Below are 24454 nucleotides of genomic sequence, written 5' to 3'. Positions count from 1 at the left end.
TTACTAAATCTGCCCCAATATTCAGCATGGGCCACAGAATGTTGATCCCTACCTGTGATCACGATGCAGGAGTCCAGGCCGCTGGGTCTCGATGTGCAGATTATCACCACGTAGTTGGTCTTGGTCAATTTTTCATCCACCAGAAGTTTAAACATCTCGGAGAGCCCCTCCGCAAGGGAGAAGCTGCATTCAATGATTTTGACACTCTCGTTACAGGAACTGGCAGCCAGGCCCGCTAGCCAGGGCAACTGGGAGGCGGTCACGGCAGTCACCAGGCTCGAGAAGTGCGGAAATGCCTGAGACATGTTCTGCTGGTACTGGCGGATCTCAGCAAGGTGTGTTTCCCTCCAGGAACGCATTAAGATCTGTTCTAGGTCTTCTATGAGAGGGACCTGGTCTGGAGCTGGGGACAAAGGATGACAAAACTCAAAGTTCTGCTGAACTGACATCACCCAAAAAGGTCCCTTTTTCTACCCAAAACAGTGACACTTTATCCGTGGGGTCTGAGTATTGCCGCTCATTCCTAATAGGTAATGCTGCAAAATAAGACTGTCCATCTGCGGGAGCGGTGCCTTTTTTGGACCCTATATTTTGAGAAATGGTGATTTACTCTAACCCTTTCAGCATATTGCGTGACTTTTTTTCGGTTATGTCACACACAGTCACGTAGCATATGTATAAATAGTGGAGATAAACAGATTGATTTGCAGAATACTGGCCCATTTTCCAGGTCAGGGGTTCGTGGCTGCCAGACAGGAGCTCTACAAACCGCCTTTTACCTACCACAAGCCCCAGCGCCTCTTCTGATCTGATTCGTAAGCCCTTTGTGACGTCATCATTGTTGGGTGACACATGTGTTATGTCATGGCCGCTGGACCAGGGTCTTATATATGTTTTTGCTAATCTCTTGCATCTACAGTACATTGTTCATTTACTAGACTCGGAGGATGCACAATATGGCTGCAGTGCTAATATGGGTGTACTTTTGTATACTATAGAGGGAATCTATCAATACAACCTTCACTAAAGGCTGCTTTACATGCGTCGATATCTCGTGCGATCACACCCGCCTCCATCGTTTGTGCGTCACGGGCAATTTGTTGCCCGTGTCGCACCAAGTCAGTAACCCTCGTCACACGTACTTAACTCCCGAATGACCTCGCTGTGGGCGGCGAACATCCACTTCCTGAAGGGGGAGGGACGTTCGGCGTCACAGCGACGTCACACAGCGGCCGGCCAATAGAAGCGGAGGGGCGGAGATGAGCGTGACATAAACATCCCACCCACCTCCTTCCTTCCGCATTGCCAGCGGCCACAGGTAAGCTGCAGTTCAATGTTCCCGGGGTGTCACATGGAGCGATGTGTGCTGCCTCGGGAACGATGAATAACCGGAGCACAGAAGGACGTTCGATTTTTTGAAAATGAGCGACGTGTCAACGATCAACGATAAGGTGAGTATTTTTGCTCGTTCACAGTCGTTCATTTGTCTTACACGTTACGATATGTCAAACGAGGCCGGATGTGCGTCACTAACGACGTGACCCCGACGACATATCGTTTGATATATCGTAGCATGTAAAGCCCGCTTAAGAATCCAGAGGTAGCTCAGAAATAGACTAAGGTGAAATATCTCCAACTATACCTATATCATTGTGCTCCAGTGCTGCACTGGGATCTGCAAGTGTGTGTATCTGTCATGCTAGTGTAGCACCCCTGCGGTACCAGGTGCCACAAATGTGAACATGGAAACCCAAACCCCGGAATATCCGTGACAGTCAACACACCAGTATCAAAAACGAAGAAACTTCAGCTCTCCCCTCTTCACTCCCAAATCTTACCTCCGGTGCACGGAAACACCCTGACCTGGGTGTGTTGACTGAAGAAAAGTAGAAATTCCAGCAACTTCAGGAGAAAGTTGAATTTTCTTAAAAAACAGATTCTTTATTGATCATAAAAATATTAATGTTCCATCCAAGCAAGACAAAAAATAGAGAGGCAAGACAGAGGAGCTGTTTCCTACGCGTTTCAACCTGAATAGGTCTTAATCATGGAATTCCATTCCATGATTAAGACCTATTCAGGTTGAAACGCGTAGGAAACAGCTCCTCTGTCTTGCCTCTCTATTTTTTGTCTTGCTTGGATGGAACATTAATATTTTTATGATCAATAAAGAATCTGTTTTTTAAGAAAATTCAACTTTCTCCTGAAGTTGCTGGAATTTCTCCTTTTCTTCAGTCAACACACCAGCACCTTCAGGCCACATACACAACCCCAACACCAAACTGGGAGACTGCCTAGCAGCAGGTAAAAGGGATGGGAACTGACTGGATAGTCGCCACCCAATCTGTAGGGAAAAACCCAGCAAGGGGAGGGGCGAGTGGTCAGTTGGAAAGTTAGCGGGAGGAAGTGGTGGTCAGTTTGTTGAAGGAAGGAGTTAGAGAAGCAAGTGAAGGAGAGAAGGGGAGGAGTAGTAGTGAAAGAGTGAAAGTGCAGAAAGAAAGTAATCACCTGCAGTAACATCGGAGTGCTGTGACAGGAGTGAGGGACTGTAGAGTAAGGGACCAGGACTCCAGGGACCGTGGGTTACCTGTGGAAGTGGAAAACGCCAGGGACCGTGGGGCACCTGTGGAAGTCTGGAGCCAAGGCTCATAGGACTCCACACAAGGCAGGGTGCAGACCCTAGGGCAACGGGACACTTTATGGTCAACTGTTAAATCTGCCAGGTGAGGGGATCTCCAGGGTCCATCGCCAACCTAAAAAGTCTGAAGCACAAGCAGCAAAGAGGGATCGGGGATTGACCCCCTTAAATAGTCCAGACTGCCTGCAATAGGACAAGACAGAAACAGAGGGGTTCCCAAGCAGCTCTAGGCCATGGGAGCCCATCAACAACAAGTGTGCACTGAGGACAGCCAACCTAGGTCACAGCTGGCACGGAGAACAAGGGGAGCGGGAACACCTGGATCCGGCACCAACGGGAACAGTGAAGTACCAATCAAGCGGCGAAAGGTAAGGGAAGAGGGGAGATGGTGAACTCTGACCAAACCTACTGATAATCCCTGGGGTCCCTCACCACCCTAGATAGGTTCTGCACCAAGCCAGATACCTGACCCTATGTATCTCTAGTGCTGGACCCTAAATAGGGAACGGGTGATATGAGCTGTTCATCAACCACACTAAACGCTAGGAAGACACAAGGAGGGCACACAGGGGAAAACAAATGAACTGCTTATCTACAGATGAGTCAGGCAAAAGTTTAGCAAAGCTTCATCAACAATACCAGAGATGAGTACAAGCCACCTGCTTGTAAGCAGAGCTAGAGTGAACTGAATAATATCACCAGCACCAGTCCAGGGAAAAATACTGATAGTCAGCAGCTGGGTGGAACGAGAGCTCCTGCAAGATCCAAAAGGGGAAAAAATGAAAATCCAGCAGGAAAGCTACTTATACCAATGAATACTGACAGCAAGAACAATAGAAAGCCAGGGAGCATTTTGTGCAGCCAAACGCTGTTACCTTCTATAGCCAGAAACCACATGACTATCTGTCACCCATGCAAACCAGTGACAGTATCAGTGCACTTGCAGTCCTCGAGTTCTCTTCGCTCCTGCCCTCTGGCAAAGCCCACTCTTCTTGAGTGACATGAGGTGATGTTGTGGATCAGAAGCTTTGTCTCCATTGTCAATCAAAAAAAGTGGCGCTTAGAGGAGCTGTGTGTTCTTTTGCGACTTATACCTGGTGTTCAGCGTATTAAAAATGTTGGGGGCTGATGAAGGAAAGAGGAGCCAAGTACTGCAAGTGCACTTATACGCCCACTCGTGCACTTGCAGAGTTAATTTGCATATGAATAAAAGGAGAATTACAGTGCTGGAGAGCAAAGAAATAGGTATCAAAAAATATGTTTCAGTCAGGCCTATTCTGTGTTATCTCTGGTTTCCTAGTGAAAGCCTTACGGGCCTATTCAGTGTACAGCTTCTCCTGTCTTTGATAGCCTCTTTTTCATCTATCGCAGTTTCCACTTACCCAGCTGGACGAGGTAATAGACTGTGAGCAGCAGCTGCATCTCCTCGGAGATTGGCTGGATGGTGCTGGGTACATATTGATCATAGGTCTTTGGCATAGACTGAGAATCCTTGTAGCAGTTGTATAATAGGGGGCTGACAATAACCCCATTCATATTACCACAGAGGTAGGGGAAGCTGCCGTGACCTGTGCGGAGAAACAATAAGAAAATATTCATGGAACCAAGTATCACTCAGTCAAGATTCTTCATAGTAAAATGAATAAATGTCAGTCCTCTGCTTGCTGTCAGTGAATGAAAACACTCTTCTTTACATCCAAGAAATCAATAGATAATCCCGATGACCACACAGCTGCTGTTACAATTACAGAACATTTATCAACACCAGCTGTGCACCTACAGCAAATGGTTAAAAAATAGTCTGATATACTCTTCTATTTTATACCTAAAGCCTCCAAGCCAACCTGCACTATAAGGACAGAAGTATAGGAAGACACATCTTCATCATTGAATCCAGGTTTCTGCTTCAGTCTCTCACCCCCCCCGTATATAACACCTGACCCCTCACCCCTGAAGAATAACATAAGGCCCTGCGTCCCCAGTGTATGACATCTGGCCCCTTGTCCCTTAAGTATACCATTCGACCCTGCACTCCTGGTGTATAAGCTACGGCCCCTTGCCCCCAGTGTATAACATCTGGCCCCTTGACCCCAAAGTATAACATCCGGCCTGGCACCCCTAGTGTATAACTTCTATCCCCTCGACCCCGGTGTATAACAGCCAGCCTCTCACCCCGAGTGTAGAATATTTGGCCCCTCACCCACGGTATATAACATCTGGCCCTACACTCCCGGTGTATAACATCCAGTCCTGCGCCCCCGGTATATAATGTACAGCCTCTCGCCCCCCCAGTGTGTAACATCCGGCCCATCGCCTCTCAGTGCATAACATCCAGCCCTACACTCCCGGTATATAACATCCAGCCATGCACCCCCGGTATTTAATGTACGACCTCTCGCCCCCCCTGTATAACATCCGACCATGCGCCCCCGGTATATATTGTACAGCCTCTTGCCCCCCCAGTGTATAACATCCGGCCCATCGCCTCTCGATGTATAATATCCAGCCCCTCGCCCCCAGTTTATAACATCCAGCTCTTCATCCCCAGTATATAATATCTGGCCCTGCGCACCTGGTGTATAACATCTGACCCTTCAATGTATAACATCTGGCCCCTCATACTTCGGTGTATTACATCCTGCCATGCGCCCCCAGTATATAATGTACGGCCTCTCGCCCTCCCCCAGTGCATAACATCCAGCCCATCACCCCCCAGTGTATAACATTTGTCTCTGTGCCCCCCCAGTGTATAGAATCCAGCCCCCCCAGCTGATGCTGCAGAGCTCACTGATACCAGCACGATCCTGCAATAGGAGGCACCGGGGTAACAAGTCAGGTCATGACATTTCTTCCCTTTTAATAAATCTTCGGCCATCACTTGTGAGTGACGTTACTAGGAAGTGGAAGGAACAGCAGTAACTCAGCCACAAAGTTGAAACCACTTGACAATACATAGTGTGGGGGTAAGGCCTGGGCTGTAGGCTGTCTGTCCAGATGTAATAAGATAATCTGTGTGTATATAATTAAAGCATAGATGTCGTTGCATAATTATCTGTATGTCTGTATGACAATCGCATAGACACCATGATATGATTTTAAGATGTGCGCTCAGGAATGTGTTAACCAAGATGAATAAGCTAAAATGTACAATGAACAAAGAAGTATTCATAACACACTGATTTTATTCATAACATGTTGGTTCTCACCAGCTGGGATGTGAAATTGGGGCTTTATCTTTTACTCCTTGTTCCCGTTTCAAGGTCAAATGTTGGACTGTATAATCATGAGATTTTTAATACATGAGCCAGAAGCTTGCTTTTGCTCAAACAGTGAATACGTCTTGGCGTAATCATTATTGTCTGATTCATTTATATCTGCGCATATCGACTTGAAATCCACCTCTGTGACCCTGAGAGACCCCATTTGTGGTTTACCCAAAATTCCCAACCTTGACAATAACAGGGGGCTGAGTGCTGAGGAGCAGAGGGCAGAAAAGTCACCTTCGCTCTACTAACTCCTTAACTACAGAGTCCATGCCTCTTCTGGTAATATCAGCACAAGCACTGAGCCCACCAGGAGCTTCATGGCCAAGCAGCTGCAGCAGCAGTACATCACCAAGCACAATGCTGTCGGACAGAGTGGTGTAAATCCGTGAAATCTGTCAATGCATAGAGCACATTTCCTCCAGAGTCCACTAGTCTATGGATGTAGAATGGGATTTCATCAAAATTCCTGTGGAGGGGTCACATAGTTTTGTCCATATAGTGTACGTGTCACAGGTGTAAAGACTTCCATCTGTTCCCTACTCTTTGCTAACTTACCAAATATATGTCACCAAAAGGTAGGGAATAAACACAAGTGAAAATAGCTGCAGGATCAGGGATCAGGCTACACAGAACTTTTGGGGTGGCTGTAAGCATGGAGTCACATAGAAGTGCATAGGAGCTGTATACACAAAATGTTAGGACATTTTTAATCAAGACAATATCTAGAGTTGCTTGATTTATTTTTTCTATTAAAATGTCTGCAAAGGAATAATGTTGATGTTTGCATATGTGGTGTCCATGATAAGAAGAGTTAATGCATTTGTTTCTGCCTTTGAACACCCTGGATTGGACTTTAACATTTTCCTTGCTAAGACCAAATACAAACATAGGACAGTGTTCAGACATTTACCTTTAAAAATGACTGGTGTAATCATGCAGGTCTTCAGAAGGTTGTCCGGGATGGCTACGGTCTCTCCAGCGGCCACCAGAGGAGCGGACGGAGGGTTGGCGGTGGTGGCCTGTGGCACTGTGGCACACATCTGACCTACGGTATCTAATCAAACACAAGAAATCATTATATTTTACGTAGAAAAAATACTTATTTTTAGGAAACATTTTCCCGTGAGTCACTGTTCTAAAAGGGTGTCTAACTCAATCTGTCAAAAACACACAGAAATAGACTGAGAGGAAAGAGCTGGGCTGCATGTGACACAACAATTGGACCCACTTCACAGTAAATGGTCATCATAGTAAATGGTCATCATTGTTTCAACAGACATTGCACAAATCAAGAGTCCAGGCGGAAATAACAAACTTTGTAATATATCTTATCAGAGAAATTTGCTGCTTAATCCACTTATCAGCCACTTCTTTCCCTCCCCTATGAAAAGTAACTGAAATCCATCTTTGTCACAACAAGACAGACTACCAGCACAGCAAAATGTCTGATTACATAGCCAAGTATACTGTATGGTGAGGACATAAGAGGAGGGAACTGCACTAAGATAAGAGAAACCAGGCAGACACAGGCAGATTGTGCTGCAGCTTTCAGCAAATGTATTTTATGCCTGGGATGAATTCACAGCTACACTGCTGAAAAGTGCTGTATAATGTCCTCCATGCTGCTGTATAATGTCCTCCATGCTGCTGTATAATGTCCTCCATAATGGTGTATAATATCCTCCATAATGCTGTACAATGTCCTCCATGATGCTGTATATTGTCCTCCATGCTGCTGTATATTGTCTTCCATGCTGCTGTATATTGTCCTCCATGCTGCTGTATAATGTCCTTCTTGCTGCTGTATAATGTCCTCCATGCTGTTGTATAATGTCCTCCTTGCTAATATATAATGTCCTCCATGCTGCTGTATAATGTCCTCTATGCTGCTGTATAATGCCCCCCATGCTGCTGTATAGTGTTATCCATGCTGTTGTATAATGTCCTCCATGCTGCTGTATAATGTCCTTCTTGCTGCTGTATAATGTCCTCCATGCTGTTGTATAATGTCCTCCTTGCTAATATATAATGTCCTCCATGCTGCTGTATAATGTCCTCTATGCTGCTGTATAATGCCCTCCATGCTGCTGTATAGTGTTATCCATGCTGCTGTATATTGTCCTTCATGCTGCGGAATAATGTCCCCCATGCTGCTGTACAATGTCCTCCATGCTGCTGTATAATGTCCTCCATGCTGCTGTATATTGTCCTCCATGCTGCTGTATAATATCCTTCTTGCTGCTGTATAATGTCCTCCATGCTGTTGTATAATGTCCTCCTTGCTAATATATAATGTCCTCCATGCTGCTGTATAATGTCCTCTATGCTGCTGTATAATGCCCTCCATGCTGCTGTATAGTGTTATCCATGCTGCTGTATATTGTCCTTCATGCTGCTGAATAATGTCCCCCATGCTGCTGTACAATGTTCTTCATGCTGCTGTATAATGTCCTCCATGCTGCTGTATATTTCCTCCATGTTGCTGTATAATGTCCTCCTTGCTACTGTATAATGTCCTCCATGCTGCTGTACAATGTCCTCCATGCTGCTGTATAATATCTTCCATGCTGCAGTATAATGTCCTCCTTGCTGCTGTATAATGTCCTCCATGCTGCTGTATAATGTCTTCCATGTTGCTGTATAATGTCCTCCATGCTGCTGTACAATGTCCTCCATGCTGCTGTATAATGTCCTCCATGCTGCTGTATATTGTCCTCCATGCTGCTGTATATTGTCCTCCATGCTGCTGTATAATGTCCTTCTTGCTGCTGTATATTTCCTCCATGTTGCTGTATAATGTCCTCCTTGCTACTGTATAATGTCCTCCATGCTGCTGTACAATGTCCTCCATGCTGCTCTATAATGTCCTCCATGCTGCAGTATAATGTCCTCCTTGCTGCTGTATAATGTCCTCCTTGCTGCTATATAATGTCCTCCATGCTGCTGTATAATGTCTTCCATGCTGCTGTATAATGTCCTCCATGCTGCTGTATAATGTCTTCCATGCTACTGTATAATGTTCTCCATGTTGCTGTATAATGTCTTCCATGCTGCTGTATAGTTTTCTCCATGCTGTTGTATAATGTCATCCATGCTGTTGTATAATGTCCTCCATGCTGCTATAGAATGTCCTCCATGCTGCTGTATAATGTCCTCCATGCTGCTGTATAATGTCCTCCTTGCTGCTATATAATGTCCTCCATGCTGCTGTATAATGTCTTCCATGCTGCTGTATAATGTCCTCCATGCTGCTGTATAATGTACTCCATGCTGCTGTATAATGTCTTCCATGCTGCTGTATAATATCCTCCATGCTGCTGTATAATGTCCTCCATGCTGTTGTATAATGTCCTCCATGCTGCTGTATAATGTCCTCCATGCTGCTGTATAATGTCCTCCATGCTGCTGTATAATGCCCTCCATGCTGCTGTATAGTGTTATCCATGCTGCTGTATATTGTCCTTCATGCTGCTGAATAATGTCCCCCATGCTGCTGTACAATGTTCTCCATGCTGCTGTATAATGTCCTCCGTGCTGCTGTATATTTCCTCCATGTTGCTGTATAATGTTCTCCTTGCTACTGTATAATGTCCTCCATGCTGCTGTACAATGTCCTCCATGCTGCTGTATAATGTCCTCCATGCTGCAGTATAATGTCCTCCTTGCTGCTGTATAATGTCCTCCATGCTGCTGTATAATGCCCTCCTTGCTGCTATATAATGTCCTCCATGCTGCTGTATAATGTCTTCCATGCTGCTGTATAATGTCCTCCATGCTGCTGTATAATGTCTTCCATGCTACTGTATAATGTTCTCCATGTTGCTGTATAATGTCTTCCATGCTGCTGTATAGTTTTCTCCATGCTGTTGTATAATGTCATCCATGCTGTTGTATAATGTCCTCCATGCTGCTATAGAATGTCCTCCATGCTGCTGTATAATGTCCTCCATGCTGCTGTATAATGTCCTCCATGCTGCTGTATAATGTCCTCCTTGCTGCTATATAATGTCCTCCATGCTGCTGTATAATGTCTTCCATGCTGCTGTATAATGTCCTCCATGCTGCTGTATAATGTACTCCATGCTGCTGTATAATGTCTTCCATGCTGCTGTATAATATCCTCCATGCTGCTGTATAATGTCCTCCATGCTGCTGTATAGCTGTATAATGTCCTCCATAATGCTGTATAATGTCTTCCATGCTGCTGTATAATGTCCTCCATGCTGTTGTATAATGTCCTCCTTGCTAATATATAATGTCCCCCATGCTGCTGTACAATGTTCTCCATGCTGCTGTATAATGTCCTCCATGCTGCTGTATATTTCCTCCATGTTGCTGTATAATGTCCTCCTTGCTACTGTATAATGTCCTCCATGCTGCTGTACAATGTCCTCCATGCTGCTGTATAATGTGCTCCATGCTGCAGTATAATGTCCTCCTTGCTGCTGTATAATGTCCTCCATGCTGTTGTATAATGTCCTCCTTGCTGCTATATAATGTCCTCCATGCTGCTGTATAATGTCTTCCATGCTGCTGTATAATGTCCTCCATGCTGCTGTATAATGTCTTCCATGCTACTGTATAATGTTCTCCATGCTGCTGTATAGTTTTCTCCATGCTGCTGTATAATGTCATCCATGCTGTTGTATAATGTCCTCCATGCTGCTGTAGAATGTCCTCCATGCTGCTGTATAATGTCCTCCATGCTGCTGTATAATGTACTCCATGCTGCTGTATAATGTCTTCCATGCTGCTGTATAATGTTCTCCATGCTGCTGTATAATGTCTTCCATGCTGCTGTATAGTTTTCTCCATGCTGCTGTATAATGTCCTCCATGCTGATGTATAATATCCTCCATGCTGCTGTATAATGTCCTCCATGATGCTGTATAATGTCCTCCATAATGCTGTATAATGTCTTCCATGCTGCTGTATAATGTCTTCCAAGCTGCTAATGCTTCTTCAGCCTGTATGCTACAGAGAAAGAAGAGCAGGAAACCCTCATATCTGTGTGTGCTGTGCTTTGGAGACATGGTTACAACTACTATACACCCACTTGCTCAGAGACAACTGAAAATCAGAGATGGAAAACTGAAAATCAGAGATGGGGGAAACTGATGAAAAATGTATTTAAAAAGTTATATATTGGCTAGAAACAGTGCTATTCTTCATGTAAGCACACATAACAGCCTATCCTGAAGAAAGTCACCTGAAACGACAGGTTCGCTGTAAGTCTACAATAACTTCAAAAAGAGAGGAATGATTGGCGTTATAAGGACAAAGCCTAAGGGGTACTTTGCACGCTGTGACATCGCTACTGCGATATCGTCGGGGTAAAATCAAAAGTGACGCACATCCGGCGCCGGTAACAACGTCGCAACGTGTAAAGCCTAGATGCGCCGATAAACGATCGCAAAAGCGTCGGAAATCGGTGATCTGTGTAGCGTCGGTCATTTTCATAATGTCGCACCAATAGGAGATACAATGTTGTTCCTCGTTCCTGCGGCAGCACACATCACTGTGTGTGAAGCCGCAGGAGCGAGGAACATCTCCTTACATGCGTCCACCGGCTATGCGGAAGGAAGGAGGTGGGCGGGATGTTTACGTCCCGCTCATCTCCGCCCCTCCACTTCTATTGGTCGCCTGCCGTGTGACGTCGCAGTGACCCCACACAACCCGCCCCCTTAGGAAGAAGGCGGGTCGCCGGCCAGAGCTACGTCGCAGGGCAGGTAAGTGCGTGTGAAGCTGCCGTAGCGATAATGTTCGCTACGGCAGCTATCACAAGATATCGCATGTGCGACGGGGGCGGGTACTATCGCGCTTGGCATCGCTAGCCGATGCTAACGATGTCGCAGGGTGCAAAGTGCCCCTTAGGCTACAGTCACATTTGCAATGGAGACTTTGTGTGGATCAATTTTCCCATCTACATCAATATTTACATCCCATATGATTTGAATAATGACAATTATGTGAGTATATGTGGCAACATTGATATATCTGGTGATATAAATCCGCACATGGTCACCGGGAGAAAACACCTGGCAAACAAAACTCAGAATGTGAAATGTTAACAGCTCTTTATACAATATTCTAAAGCGATTTGTATGATCTGGTGAATTTTCGGTTTTGCACTTCATTTTTTCCTCCCCTAGTTCCAGGAGTGATAAGGGGTTTTTTTTCCCTTCGATAATAGGGGTTTTTATTACAGAACATGTTGTGGTTTGCAATGATACCATTATTTTACCGTTTAATCAAATATAATCAAATCAGACTAACTAAACTTCATATATCTAATATATAAAGATGTATGTGTGAGTGTGTGTGTGTGTGTATGTCCAGGATTGGCATCTGCACCGTCGCAGCTACAGCCACAAAATTTTGCACACTCACACGTCTGGACCCCGAGAGTGTCATAGGCTATGTTTTGAGGGGAAATTTTAACCAGACGCTTTACAGTTATTCGCCAAAAAACCTGCCTCCATTAAAGCGAATGGAGCTGGGAGCCACAGTGCAGCCAGAACTTCAGAAGAATGCGCAGCCACGCCCTTATATGGAATGTTGGCGTGTCACAATGCAGCCAGGGAAAGAGGCAGACACAGACAGGGTAAGAAACAGACATAGGCAGGGTAAGGGACAGACATTAAGAGACAGACACAGACAAAGAGACAGACTGACAGGGTAAGAGACAGACACAGGGAAACAGACAGACAGGGAAAAAAAGGGAAAGAGACAGACAAGGTAAGAGACAGACAAAGACAGGTAAAGAGACAAAGAGACAGACACAGGGAAAGAGACAGAGGGAAAGAGGGAAAGAGACAGACAGGGAAAGAGACAGACAGGGAAAGAGAGGGAAAGAGACAGACAGGGAAAGTGACAGAGATAGATAGACAGACAGGGAAAGAGATAGATAGACAGACAGGGAAAGAGATTGAGACAGACGGAGAAAGAGACAGAGACAGACAGGGAAAGAGACAGACAGACAAAGAGAGAGAGACAGAGAGATATATACAGAGGGGGAGACAGACAGGGAATGGGAGAGAAACAGAGAGACAGTTCATAGTATCATAGCATCATAGTTTTTAAGGTTGAAGGGAGACTCTAAGTCCATCTAGTTCAACCTGTAGCCTAACAGTTACTATCCCGGGTGTTAATACATTCTATTTATACATTCTATCCCGGGAATGTTAATACATTCTATTTTGTTAACAACAGTTATTAACCCGGGCAAACACATACACAGACAAAGAGACAGACTGACAGGGAAAGAGACAGACAGGGAAAGAGAGAGACATGTTAAGAGACAGACACAGACAGGTAAAGAGACAGACACCGACAAAGAGACAGAGACAGACACAGGGAAACAGACAGACAGGGAAAGAGACAGACAAAGACAGGTAAATAGACAGACAAAGAGACAGACACAGGGAAAGAGACAGAGGGAAAGAAACAGACAGGGAAAGAGCGGGAAAGAGACAGACAGGGAAAGAGAGGGAAAGAGACAGACAGGGAAAGTGACAGAGATAGATAGACAGACAGGGAAAGAAATAGATAAACAGACATGGAAAGAGATTGAGACAGACGGAGAAAGAGAAAGAGACAGTCAGAGACAGACAGGGAAAGAGACAGACAGACAAAGAGATAGAGACAGAGAGATATATACAGAGGGGGAGACAGACATTATAATTACATTTATATCTATTTGTTTTGTGGTTTTTGTGTGCAGAATACCTTTTTGTTAATACATTCTATTTTGTTAACAGCAGTTATTAACCCGGGCAAAGCCGTGTAGTACAGCTAGTTAGATATATAACGTATATAATTTTGTCAAACATGCAAAGTTATAGGACTTTGCAACTCAAGTTCTGGTGAGGAACGCCCGATCAGTAGATCGTAGTTCATACATGGACCATGTTTCTGGATGTCTGACTATGGCCAAAGGGTATAAGCACATGGAGTCTTTTTTTCTGAGTTTATGGAGCAAAAAATCTGAGGAGAAACTCAAATTTTTTGAGTATACTTGAAATTTAGAGGAGTATTTGAAAGATTTATGCTCAGTTTCTGCTCCAAAAACTCTTAAAAACTCCATGGTAAGGGTAACTGCACACAATGTTTTTACAGGGTTTTAAGACCAGAAGCTGAGCAGAAATTCCAAGATCTTGAAGAGTTTTGAGATTTGGAGGAGAGTCTCCACTCAGTTTCCACCCAAATTCTGATAAAAAACCTCCTCAAAAATCTGTGTGCACATAGCCTTACAATAACCTACAGTTAGGTCCAGAAATATTTGGACAGTGACACAAGTTTTGTTATTTTAGCTGTTTACAAAAACATGTTCAGAAATACAATTATATATATAATATGGGCTGAAAGTGCACACTCCCAGCTGCAATATGAGAGTTTACACATCCAAATTGGAGAAAGGGTTTAGGAATCATAGCTCTGTAATGCATAGCCTCCTCTTTTTCAAGGGACCAAAAGTAATTGGACAAGGGACTCTAAGGGCTGCAATTAACTCTGAAGGCATCTCCCTCGTTAACCTGTAATCAATGAAGTAGTTAAAAGGTCTGGGGTTGATTACAGGTGTGTGGTTTTGCATTTGGAAGCGGTTGCTGTGACCAGACAACATGCGGTCTAAGGAACTCTCAATTGAGGTGAAGCAGAACATCCTGAGGCTGAAAAAAAAGAAAAAATCCATCAGAGAGTTAGCAAACATGCTTGGAGTAGCAAAATCAACAGTCGGGTACATTCTGAGAAAAAAGGAATTGACTGGTGAGCTTGGGAACTCAAAAAGGCCTGGGCGTCCACGGATGACAACAGTGGTGGATGATCGCCGCATACTTTCTTTGGTGAAGAAGAACCCGTTCACAACATCAACTGAAGTCCAGAACACTCTCAGTGAAGTAGGTGTATCTTTCCCTAAGTCAACAGTAAAGAGAAGACTCCATGAAAGTAAATACAAAGGGTTCACATCTAGATGCAAACCATTCATCAATTCCAAAAATAGACAGGCCAGAGTTAAATTTGCTGAAAAACACCTCATGAAGCCAGCTCAGTTCTGGAAAAGTATTCTATGGACAGATGAGACAAAGATCAACCTGTACCAGAATGATGGGAAGAAAAAAGTTTGGAGAAGAAAGGGAACGGCACATGATCCAAGGCACACCACATCCTCTGTAAAACATGGTGGAGGCAACGTGATGGCATGGGCATGCATGGATTTCCATGGCACTGGGTCACTTGTGTTTATTGATGACATAACAGCAGACAAGAATAGCCGGATGAATTCTGAAGTGTACCGGGATATACTTTCAGCCCAGATTCAGCCAAATGCTGCAAAGTTGATCGGACGGCGCTTCATAGTACAGATGGACAATGACCCCAAGCATACAGCCAAAGCTACCCAGGAGTTCATGAGTGCAAAAAAGTGGAACATTCTGCAATGGCCAAGTCAATCACCAGATCTTAACCCAATTGAGCATGCATTTCACTTGCTCAAATCCAGACTTAAGACGGAAAGACTCACAAACAAGCAAGACCTGAAGGCTGCGGCTGTAAAGGCCTGGTAAAGCATTAAGAAGGAGGAAACCCAGAGTTTGGTGATGTCCATGGGTTCCAGACTTAAGGCAGTGATTGCCTCCAAAGGATTCGCAACAAAATATTGAAAATAAAAATATTTTGTTTGGGTTTGGTTTATTTGTCCAATTACTTTTGACCTCCTAAAATGTGGAGTGTTTGTAAAGAAATGTGTACAATTCCTACAATTTCTATCAGATATTTTTGTTCAAACCTTCAAATTAAACGTTACAATCTGCACTTGAATTCTGTTGTAGAGATTTCATTTAAAATCCAATGTGGTGGCATGCAGAGCCCAACTCGCGAAAATTGTGTCACTGTCCAAATATTTCTGGACCTAACTGTATGTATATAATTCATTTTACTCACCAACTTTTCCGTAGGTACTTGTATTTTGAAAGTTGTTTTGTGGATAGTTAGCATCAGTGGAAGAGGGGGACTCTGGTGACCACCCTTTGTGCCGTTTCTTGGGAGGGCCAGAGTTGGTAACGTTTCCTTAACAATAAAAGAAGCAAATAAAAAAAAATATTATAAAACCATGATGACGATCCAGCTATAATCCACGTATTTTAAGGGCAATACATACTGAAATTAATGCTACAAAGATGCTTTCCACCTTTGATAGTCACATTTGAAAGGAGTGGTCCACTACTCAACGTTGATGTAAAGCTCATAAAGAAGGCATTTCTCAAATACCTTGTGTTGGCAATAGTGCCTGTGAGTGGCGCGACTGCGGACCGCTCATCCCCCATCACGTCGTGACCCCCGGGACTCCATGACCTCTGAGATCCGGTGATGTCACATCAACTTCCAGTTGATCCAACATCACCGAGGCGAAACCAGTCTCCCTGAGTGACTGGGCTGTGGGCGGAGTTTCACCGCTCATCACAGTCCAGCATCACTCCTGCTTGCGGCGCTCTGCAGCAAAGGAGAGAGTGCACGAGATGCTGGGCTGTGACAAGCAGTGAAACGCCGCCCACAGGCCTGTCACTCAGGGGGAAGGGGGCAGCCTCAGTGATTTTGGATCAACTTGAAGTTGACGTGACATCACCAGATCTCAGTGGTCACGGAGCTCCAGGGGTTACGTGATGGGGATGAGCGGACCGCAATTGCACCGTTCAGAGTCAGAATTTACTACACAAGGTATTTGAGAAAAGCCTTTGTATGAGCTCTACATCGATGTGGCCACTAATGCTGAGTAGTGGACCACCCCTTTAATGATAAGCTGATCACAGGATGTCCTGCTGCTGGGACCACCTAGCAATTAGCTGTAATTATTTTACAATCTGGAATAAAATGTTGAAATTGCCTGTAGCACTCCCTACAGGAGAAATATAGCGTTACTGCTTTTCCATTGAAGACAAAGTAGGATTTTTATAGAGGCGAGGAGTTCCTAAAATCACCATACCAACAACCTTGGTCGCAAGAGATCAATGAGCTAAATAAGTTGCCTGTCAGAGTAAGGGCTTGAGCAGACAATCATATTCTTTGGTCTGAGTATCATTCAAAAAAACATTGGATTGCATTTGGACCAATGTTATTCAGTGAGGCAGTGCACGATTTGCCTCCGTAAGTCTGACCACACTTGGCTATTCAAGTCTAAGGGGCACTTTGCACACTACGACATTGCAAGCCGATGCTTGCGATGCCGAGCACGATAGTCCCCGCCCCCGTTGCAGCTGCGATATCTTGTGATAGCTGCCGTAGGGAACATTATCGCTACGGCAGCTTCACACGCACTCACCTGCCCTGCGACGTCGCTCTGGCCGACGAACCGCCTCCTTATTAAGGGGGCGGGTCGTGCTGCTTCATAGCGACGTCACACGGCAGGCGGCCAATAGAAGCGGAGGGGCGGAGATGAGCGGGACATAAACATCCCGCCCACCTCTGTCTTTCCGCATAGCCGGCATGAGCCGCAAGACGCAGGTAGGAGATGTTCCTCACTCCTGCGGCTTCACACACAGCGATGTTTGCTGCCGCAGGAACGAGGAACAACATCGTACCATCGCAGCAGCGTAATTATGGAATTCTCCGACACTACACCGATGATACGATTACGACGATTTTGTGCTCGTTAATCGTGTCATCTAGGATTTACACACTACGATGTCAAGAGCGACGCCAGAAGTGCGTCACTTTCGACATGACCCCACCGAAATCGCACCTGCGATGTCGTAGTGTGCAAAGTGCCCCTAAGAGTCTGTAAAAAAATTCGGACCGCACTCAGATGACATCGGAGTGCGGTCTGATTTTCATGTATAATCCATAATGAGCTGTAGGGTTCCATATACCAGAAATCTTACTCCAGTCTATGGTTCTAGTCTCCTGAAGAGGTGGGCTCCAACATGTCACCTCATCAAAACCGGTAGGAACATCGCCGTTCTTGATGAATAGGAGCCATACTACCTATATATGAATACTACTCATTATACACATATAAAGTACAACAGAGGGCAGGAGTGGACATCTGCCTAGTGTGTAATATTTAGATGTGGAAAAAGGGAAGTCATTGGAAATGTCTCTAACATTATCAATTTACTGTGAAATCATCATAAGGTCATTGTGTGTATTATCCCTGTACTGTGACATCCCTATGTATATTATCTCTGTACTGTGACATCACTATGTTTATTATCCCAGTGCTGTGACATCACTGTGTGTATTATCACTATACTGTGACATCACTGTGTATTATCCCCGTACTGTGACATCACTGTGTGTATTATCCCTGTACTGTGACATCACTGTGTGTATTATCCCTGTGCTGTGACATCACTGTGTGTATTATTCCTGTATTGTGACATCACTGTGTATATTATCCCCGTACTGTGACATCACTGTGTGTATTATCCCTGTACTGTGACATCACTGTGTGTATTATCCCAGTACTGTGATATCACTGTGTGTATTATCCCAGTACTGCGACATCACTGTGTGTATTATCCCAGTACTTTGACATCACTGTGTGTATTATCCCTGTACTGTGACATCACTGTGTGTATTATCCCTGTGCTGTGACATCACTGTGTGTATTATTCCTGTATTGTGACATCACTGTGTGTATTATTCCTGTACAGTGACATCACTGTGTGTATTATCCCTGTACTGACATCACTGTGTGTATTATCCCTGTGCTGTGACATCACTGTGTGTATTATCCTTGTACTGTGACATCACTGTGTGTATTATCCCTGTACTGTGACATCACTGTGTGTATTACCCCTGTACTGTGACATCACTGTGTGTATTACCCCTGTACTGTGACATCACTGTGTGTATTATCCCTGTACTGTGACATCACTGTGTGTATTACCCCTGCACTGTGACATTACTGTGTTTATTATCCCTGTACTGTGACATCACTGTGTGTATTATCCCTGTACTGTGGCATCACTGTGTGTATTATCCCCGTACTGTGACATCAGTGTGTATTATCCCTGTGCTGTGACATCACTGTGTGTATTATCCCTGTACTGTGACATCACTGTATTTATTATCCCTGTGCTGTGACATCACTGTGTGTATTATCCCTGTACTGTGACATCACTGTGTGTATTATCCCCGTACTGTGACATCAGTGTGTATTATCCCTGTGCTGTGACATCACTGTGTGTATTATCCCTGTACTGTGACATCACTGTATTTATTATCCCTGTGCTGTGACATCACTCTGTGTATTATCCCTGTGCTGTGGCATCACTGTGTGTATTATCCCTGTACTGTGACATCACTGTGTGTATTATCCCTGTGCTGTGACATCACTGTGTGTATTACCCCTGTACTGTGACATCACTGTGTGTATTACCCCTGTACTGTGACATCACTGTGTGTATTGTCCCTGTGCTGTGACATCACTGTGTGTATTACCCCTGTACTGTGACATCACTGTGTGTATTATCCCTGTACTGTGACATCACTGTGTGTATTATCCCTGTACTGTGACATCACTGTGTGTATTATCCCTGTGCTGTGACATCACTGTGTGTATTATCCCTGTACTGTGACATCACTGTGTGTATTATCCCTGTACTGTGACATCACTGTGTGTATTATCCCTGTGCTGTGACATCACTGTGTGTATTACCCCTGTACTGTGACATCACTGTGTGTATTACCCCTGTACTGTGACATCACTGTGTGTATTATCCCTGTACTGTGACATCACTGTGTGTATTACCCCTGTACTGTGACATCACTGTGTGTATTGTCCCTGTGCTGTGACATACTGTGTGTATTATTTTTCACCTGTTACATCACTGCCTTGATCATGCTTTGGTGTGACAATTCTCTATGCAATAATCCTGTGAAATGATATCACATGGTTGTTAATTGTAAAGCACCAGGACAATGGGTGACAGACAGGGTAAACAACGTAAGAAGATATCGAAGGAGACTATAAGCTTCAATAAACTGTACAATAGTAAGAAGTGAGTAATGTATTTATACCAATGTCATCTTTAGCATTACCAACCTAATACTGCAGGTCTGGTCTGTACAGATGGGGTCACCTTTGCCGGCTGCTGAGCGCAACCTGTGCTGTTCACATTCTGGTAACATGTTCCATTCTGCACTTGGGGAAATCCATTTTCTCCTGCAAGACATTGGTTAGAATTAATCTCTTTGTGTCCAATTAAAGAGGTTTTCCCATGAACAAAGTTCATTTTAATCAATAAATATTGGAATAAAAATAAGTTCCACTTTTGGACGTGTTAAAAAAAAATGTTTGTTTGCTGAGATCATCTTAAAACATTTCCCTGCCTGTTTCTAACCCCTTCACGCCAGGGCCATTTTCTGTTTTTTCCTTTCCTTCTTCAAAGAACCATAACTGTTTTATTATTCCCTCAATATAGCTAAATGACAGCTTATTTTTTGTGAGACGAGTTGTACTTTTGAATGACACCATTAATTTCACCATCTGAGATACTATTAAAACCTTTCCCTGCCTGTTTCTAACCCCTTCACGCCGGGACCATTTTCTGTTTTTTCCTCTCCTTCTTCAAAGAACCATAACTGTTTTACTTTTCCCTCAATACTGCCATATGATGGCTTGTGTTTTGCGGGATGAGTTGTACTTTTGAATGACACCATTCGTTTCAACATCTGAGATAATAGTAAAACATTTCCCTGCCTGTTTCTAACCCCTTCACGCCAGGGCCATTTTCTGTTTTTTCCTTTCCTTCTTTAAAGAACCATAACTGTTATATTGTTCCCTCAATATAGCTAAATGACAGCTTATTTTTTGTGAGACGAGTTGTACTTTTGAATGACACCATTAATTTCACCATCTGAGATAATATTAAAACATTTCCCTGCCTGTTTCTAACCCCTTCACGTCGGGGCTATTTTCTGTTTTGTTTTTTTTTCTTTCGTTTTTTTCTCCTCTTCTTCAAATAACCATAACTGTTTTACTATTCCCTCAATATTGCCATATGACAGCTTGTTTTGTGGGATGAGTTGTACTTTTGAATGACATTATTTATTTCACCATCTGATATAATCTTAAAACCTTTCCCTGCCTGTGACGGGGACATTTTCTGTTTTTTTCGTTTTTTCCTCCCTTCCTCAAATAACCATAACTTTTTTTTATTTTTCCCTCAATATTGCCATTGTTTTTTTGGTGGAAAGAGTTGTACTTTTGAATGACATCATTCATTTTATCATATAGTGTACCTTAAAACAGGGGAAAAAATTCCAAATGCGGTGAAATTGCAAAATAAAGTGCAATTCCAGAGCTGTTTTTTGAGGATTTTTATTTACCAACTTCACATGCAAGACAAAAAAGCAAAAATGAGCAAATAAAACAGCAATGGTGGATGTAAATAAAATAGGATTCTTTGTTAACATTGATAAAAAAAAAGCCATACCACCACATCAAGGTGACCCATATAGGGATTGTCCTAGTATATTTATATTTAATATTCTAAAACCTTACCATATGTCTAGCAACATAAATGTGAATAAGGACTGAGCAGGACGGACTCAACATGGACACCTAGAAATGGTCCTGCTCATTCCTTATTCACATTTATGTCACTAGACGTATGGTAAGGTTTTAGATATTAAATGCTAGGACCGTCCTGATATGGGTCACCTCGACGTGGTAATAATTTTTTTATTTTTTTTAAAACAATGTTAACTAAGTACCCTATTTTATTTACATGCAGCATTGCTGTTTATTTACTTATTTTAGGGTGATTGAAAATTTTTGCTTTTTTGTTGGGTGTTGCTCTTTAATGGCCAGTGTGAACACGCTTATACATATCGCATGTATATAAACATATATTCCAATTCATTTCTTTCAGTTTTCTTTCATATTCACTATATGGTAAAACTGACCTGGCAGAATGATTCTCCAGGTCAGTACGAGTATGTAAATACCAAACATGTACAGTTTTTTGGTTTTTTTTTTATTTAAGTGGAGAAAAAACTTTCAGAAATTTGTGAAAAATAAATTTCATTCCTTTTGCCATTTCCTGAGAACCATTATGTTTATATTTTTGGGATATGGTCCTGTGTGAGGGCTTATTTTTTGCACCCTAAACTGATATTTTTATGGATACCAGTATTGCGTAAATACGATGTTTCTATTGCCTCTTATTGTATTTTATTGCAATGTTGCATTGGCAAAAAAAACCTTTAATTCTAGTGTTTTGATTTTTTTTTTGTTACACTGTCTACTGATCTGATTCTTTTATTTGCTATTTTGATACATTGGACATTTCTGAATGGAGTAATACCAAATATGCGTATTTGTTATTGTTTAATTTTTCAATGGGGCAAAAGGGGGTGATTTTATTTATTTTTTTTACTTTTTTTCACTTTTTAATAATCCCCTTAGGGGACTTGAAACTGTGATTGTGCTGTGCAAAGCAGGGCATCAGCAGAGCTATGTGCAACAGAAATCTCCGGTGAATGCCAGCTCGCAGCTATATGGGTGCTGCATAATACTATATGGTGGCTGCATAATACTATATGGTGGAATATGGGGCTGTATAATACTATATGGGAGCTGCATAATACTATATGAGGCTGCATAATACTATATGGTGAAATATAGGGCTGCATAATGCTTTATGGGAGATGCATAATACTATATGGGGCTACATAATACTATATGGGGGCTGCATAATACTATTTGGTGTAATATGGTATTGCATAATACTACTATATGGGGCTACATAGTATTATATGGGGGCTGCATAATACTATATGCGGGCTACATAATACTATATGGTGGCTGCATAATACTATATGGTGGAATATGGGGCTGCATAATACTATATGGGGGCTGTATAATACTATATGGGGGCTGCATAATACTATATGGTGGAAAATGGGGCTGCATAATACTATCTGGGAGCTGCAAAATACTATATGGGGGCTGCATAATACTTTATGGGGGCTGCATAATACTATATTGGAGCTACATAATACTATATGGGGGCTGCATAATACTATATGATGGAATATGGGGTGCATAATACTATATGGGGGCTGCATAATACTATATGGGGCCACAAAATACTATACGGGGGCTGCACAAGACTATCTGGGGCTACATAATACTATATGGTGGAATATGGGCCTGTATAACACTATATAGAAGACTATGGGGGCTTCATTATATTATATGGAGGAATATTGAGTGCAGTATACTATATGGAGGAATATGGGGGTGCATTATAATACATGGATGACTATGAGGAGTGCACTAAGTTATATGAACTATGGGGGTGCATTATACTATATGGAGGACTATGGGGAGTGTATCATAATATATGGAGGACTAATGGGCACATTATATGATATGAAGGACTATGGATGGTATATTTAAAAATATGGATTACTATGGGGAATGCATCATAATGTATGGATAACTATGGAGGGTGTATTATACTATATGAAGATGCATTATAATACTTGAAGGACTATAAAGTGCATTATAATACATGGATGGCTATAGACTGCATTAGACGATATGGAGGACTATGTGGGGCCCATTATACTTTATGGAGACCTATGGGGGAGCATTATGTTATATAGAGTGTTATATGGGACCCAATACTATAAAGGAGGACTATGTGTGGGCTATTATACTATATGGGAAACTTTGTGGGGGCCATTATATTATTTGGAGGCCTATGAGGGAGCCTTTATACTTTATCTACAGTTATTTGAGGGCCATTATAGTGTATGCATGCAATTATACAGTGTGAAGGATTGTGTGGAGTCTATCATACTGTGCGAAGGGCTGTATGGTGACCATTATACTATTTGGAGGGATAGTGTCGCGGGCGGGGAGGGCGCTGCGCTCACCACGCTCGGGTCCGGCGCTGCTGCTGCTGCTCGGTGGCTCGAGCGGTGGGCCGGATCCAGGGACTCGAGCGGTGCTCATCGCCCGTGAGTGAAAGGGATGGTTTGGTTTGGGGATGTAGTCCGTGATGCCACCCACGGTTTGTGGTGATAATGGGACACCACCGCTGCTCTGGACGGGGATCCCAGGAGCGATGACAGGGAGCAGCTGAGATGTTTCTCTCCCCTTCGTGGGTAGGGGGAATTTGGTGGTCCCGGGGCCCGGTGATAGCGACTGGAGGGTGGATGGCAGGAGTTGGGGAGGTACAGGGTCGCAGGGGCAGCGCAGTGCCAGACAGCACGGTGACTGTCTCTCCCTGCACCTTTGATGTGTTTTCGGCCCCGATGGCTTCCCACCGGTGACCCGCTCCCCAGCGGTGTATTTGCCAGAGGAGCCCCTTTTGCCCGCAGGCGCTGGCCCTGGGAACTCTAGCTGTGGCGGTAGCTGTATTTCCCTTCACGGTTGAGCGGTTGCCTTCAGTCGGGTCTTTGCTGCTGGGAACCCCCGGAGGTTCCTGTCGCTGACGGATTTGACCGGTTTAACGGCGACTCCAAGCCTGGTCGTGGTCCGTAGGCCCTGCTGAATGGTGCTGGCTTGTCTTCGCTCCCCGGTCCAGTACCGGCGGGC

General features: G+C 43.7%; 1 protein-coding gene across 1 annotated transcript in view; it reads right to left on the bottom strand.

The window, feature by feature from the left end:
* GREB1 (growth regulating estrogen receptor binding 1) overlaps positions 1 to 24454 on the bottom strand; it is a 207140-nt gene that overhangs the window by 127414 nt on the left and 55272 nt on the right. Inside the window, exons 6-10 of the mRNA XM_075341115.1 lie at positions 19946 to 20065; positions 15844 to 15969; positions 6815 to 6958; positions 4021 to 4206; positions 53 to 403 (exon numbers count right to left, since the gene is read on the bottom strand). Coding sequence (XP_075197230.1) covers positions 53 to 403; positions 4021 to 4206; positions 6815 to 6958; positions 15844 to 15969; positions 19946 to 20065 — 927 coding nt within the window. The remainder of the gene's footprint in view (positions 1 to 52; positions 404 to 4020; positions 4207 to 6814; positions 6959 to 15843; positions 15970 to 19945; positions 20066 to 24454) is intronic.

This window comes from Anomaloglossus baeobatrachus, chromosome 3 (genome assembly GCF_048569485.1).
Source record: "Anomaloglossus baeobatrachus isolate aAnoBae1 chromosome 3, aAnoBae1.hap1, whole genome shotgun sequence".
Taxonomy (NCBI): domain Eukaryota; kingdom Metazoa; phylum Chordata; class Amphibia; order Anura; family Aromobatidae; genus Anomaloglossus; species Anomaloglossus baeobatrachus.
The sequence above is the reverse complement of the archived record's forward strand: the minus strand, read 5'-3'. Positions and strand labels throughout refer to the sequence as shown.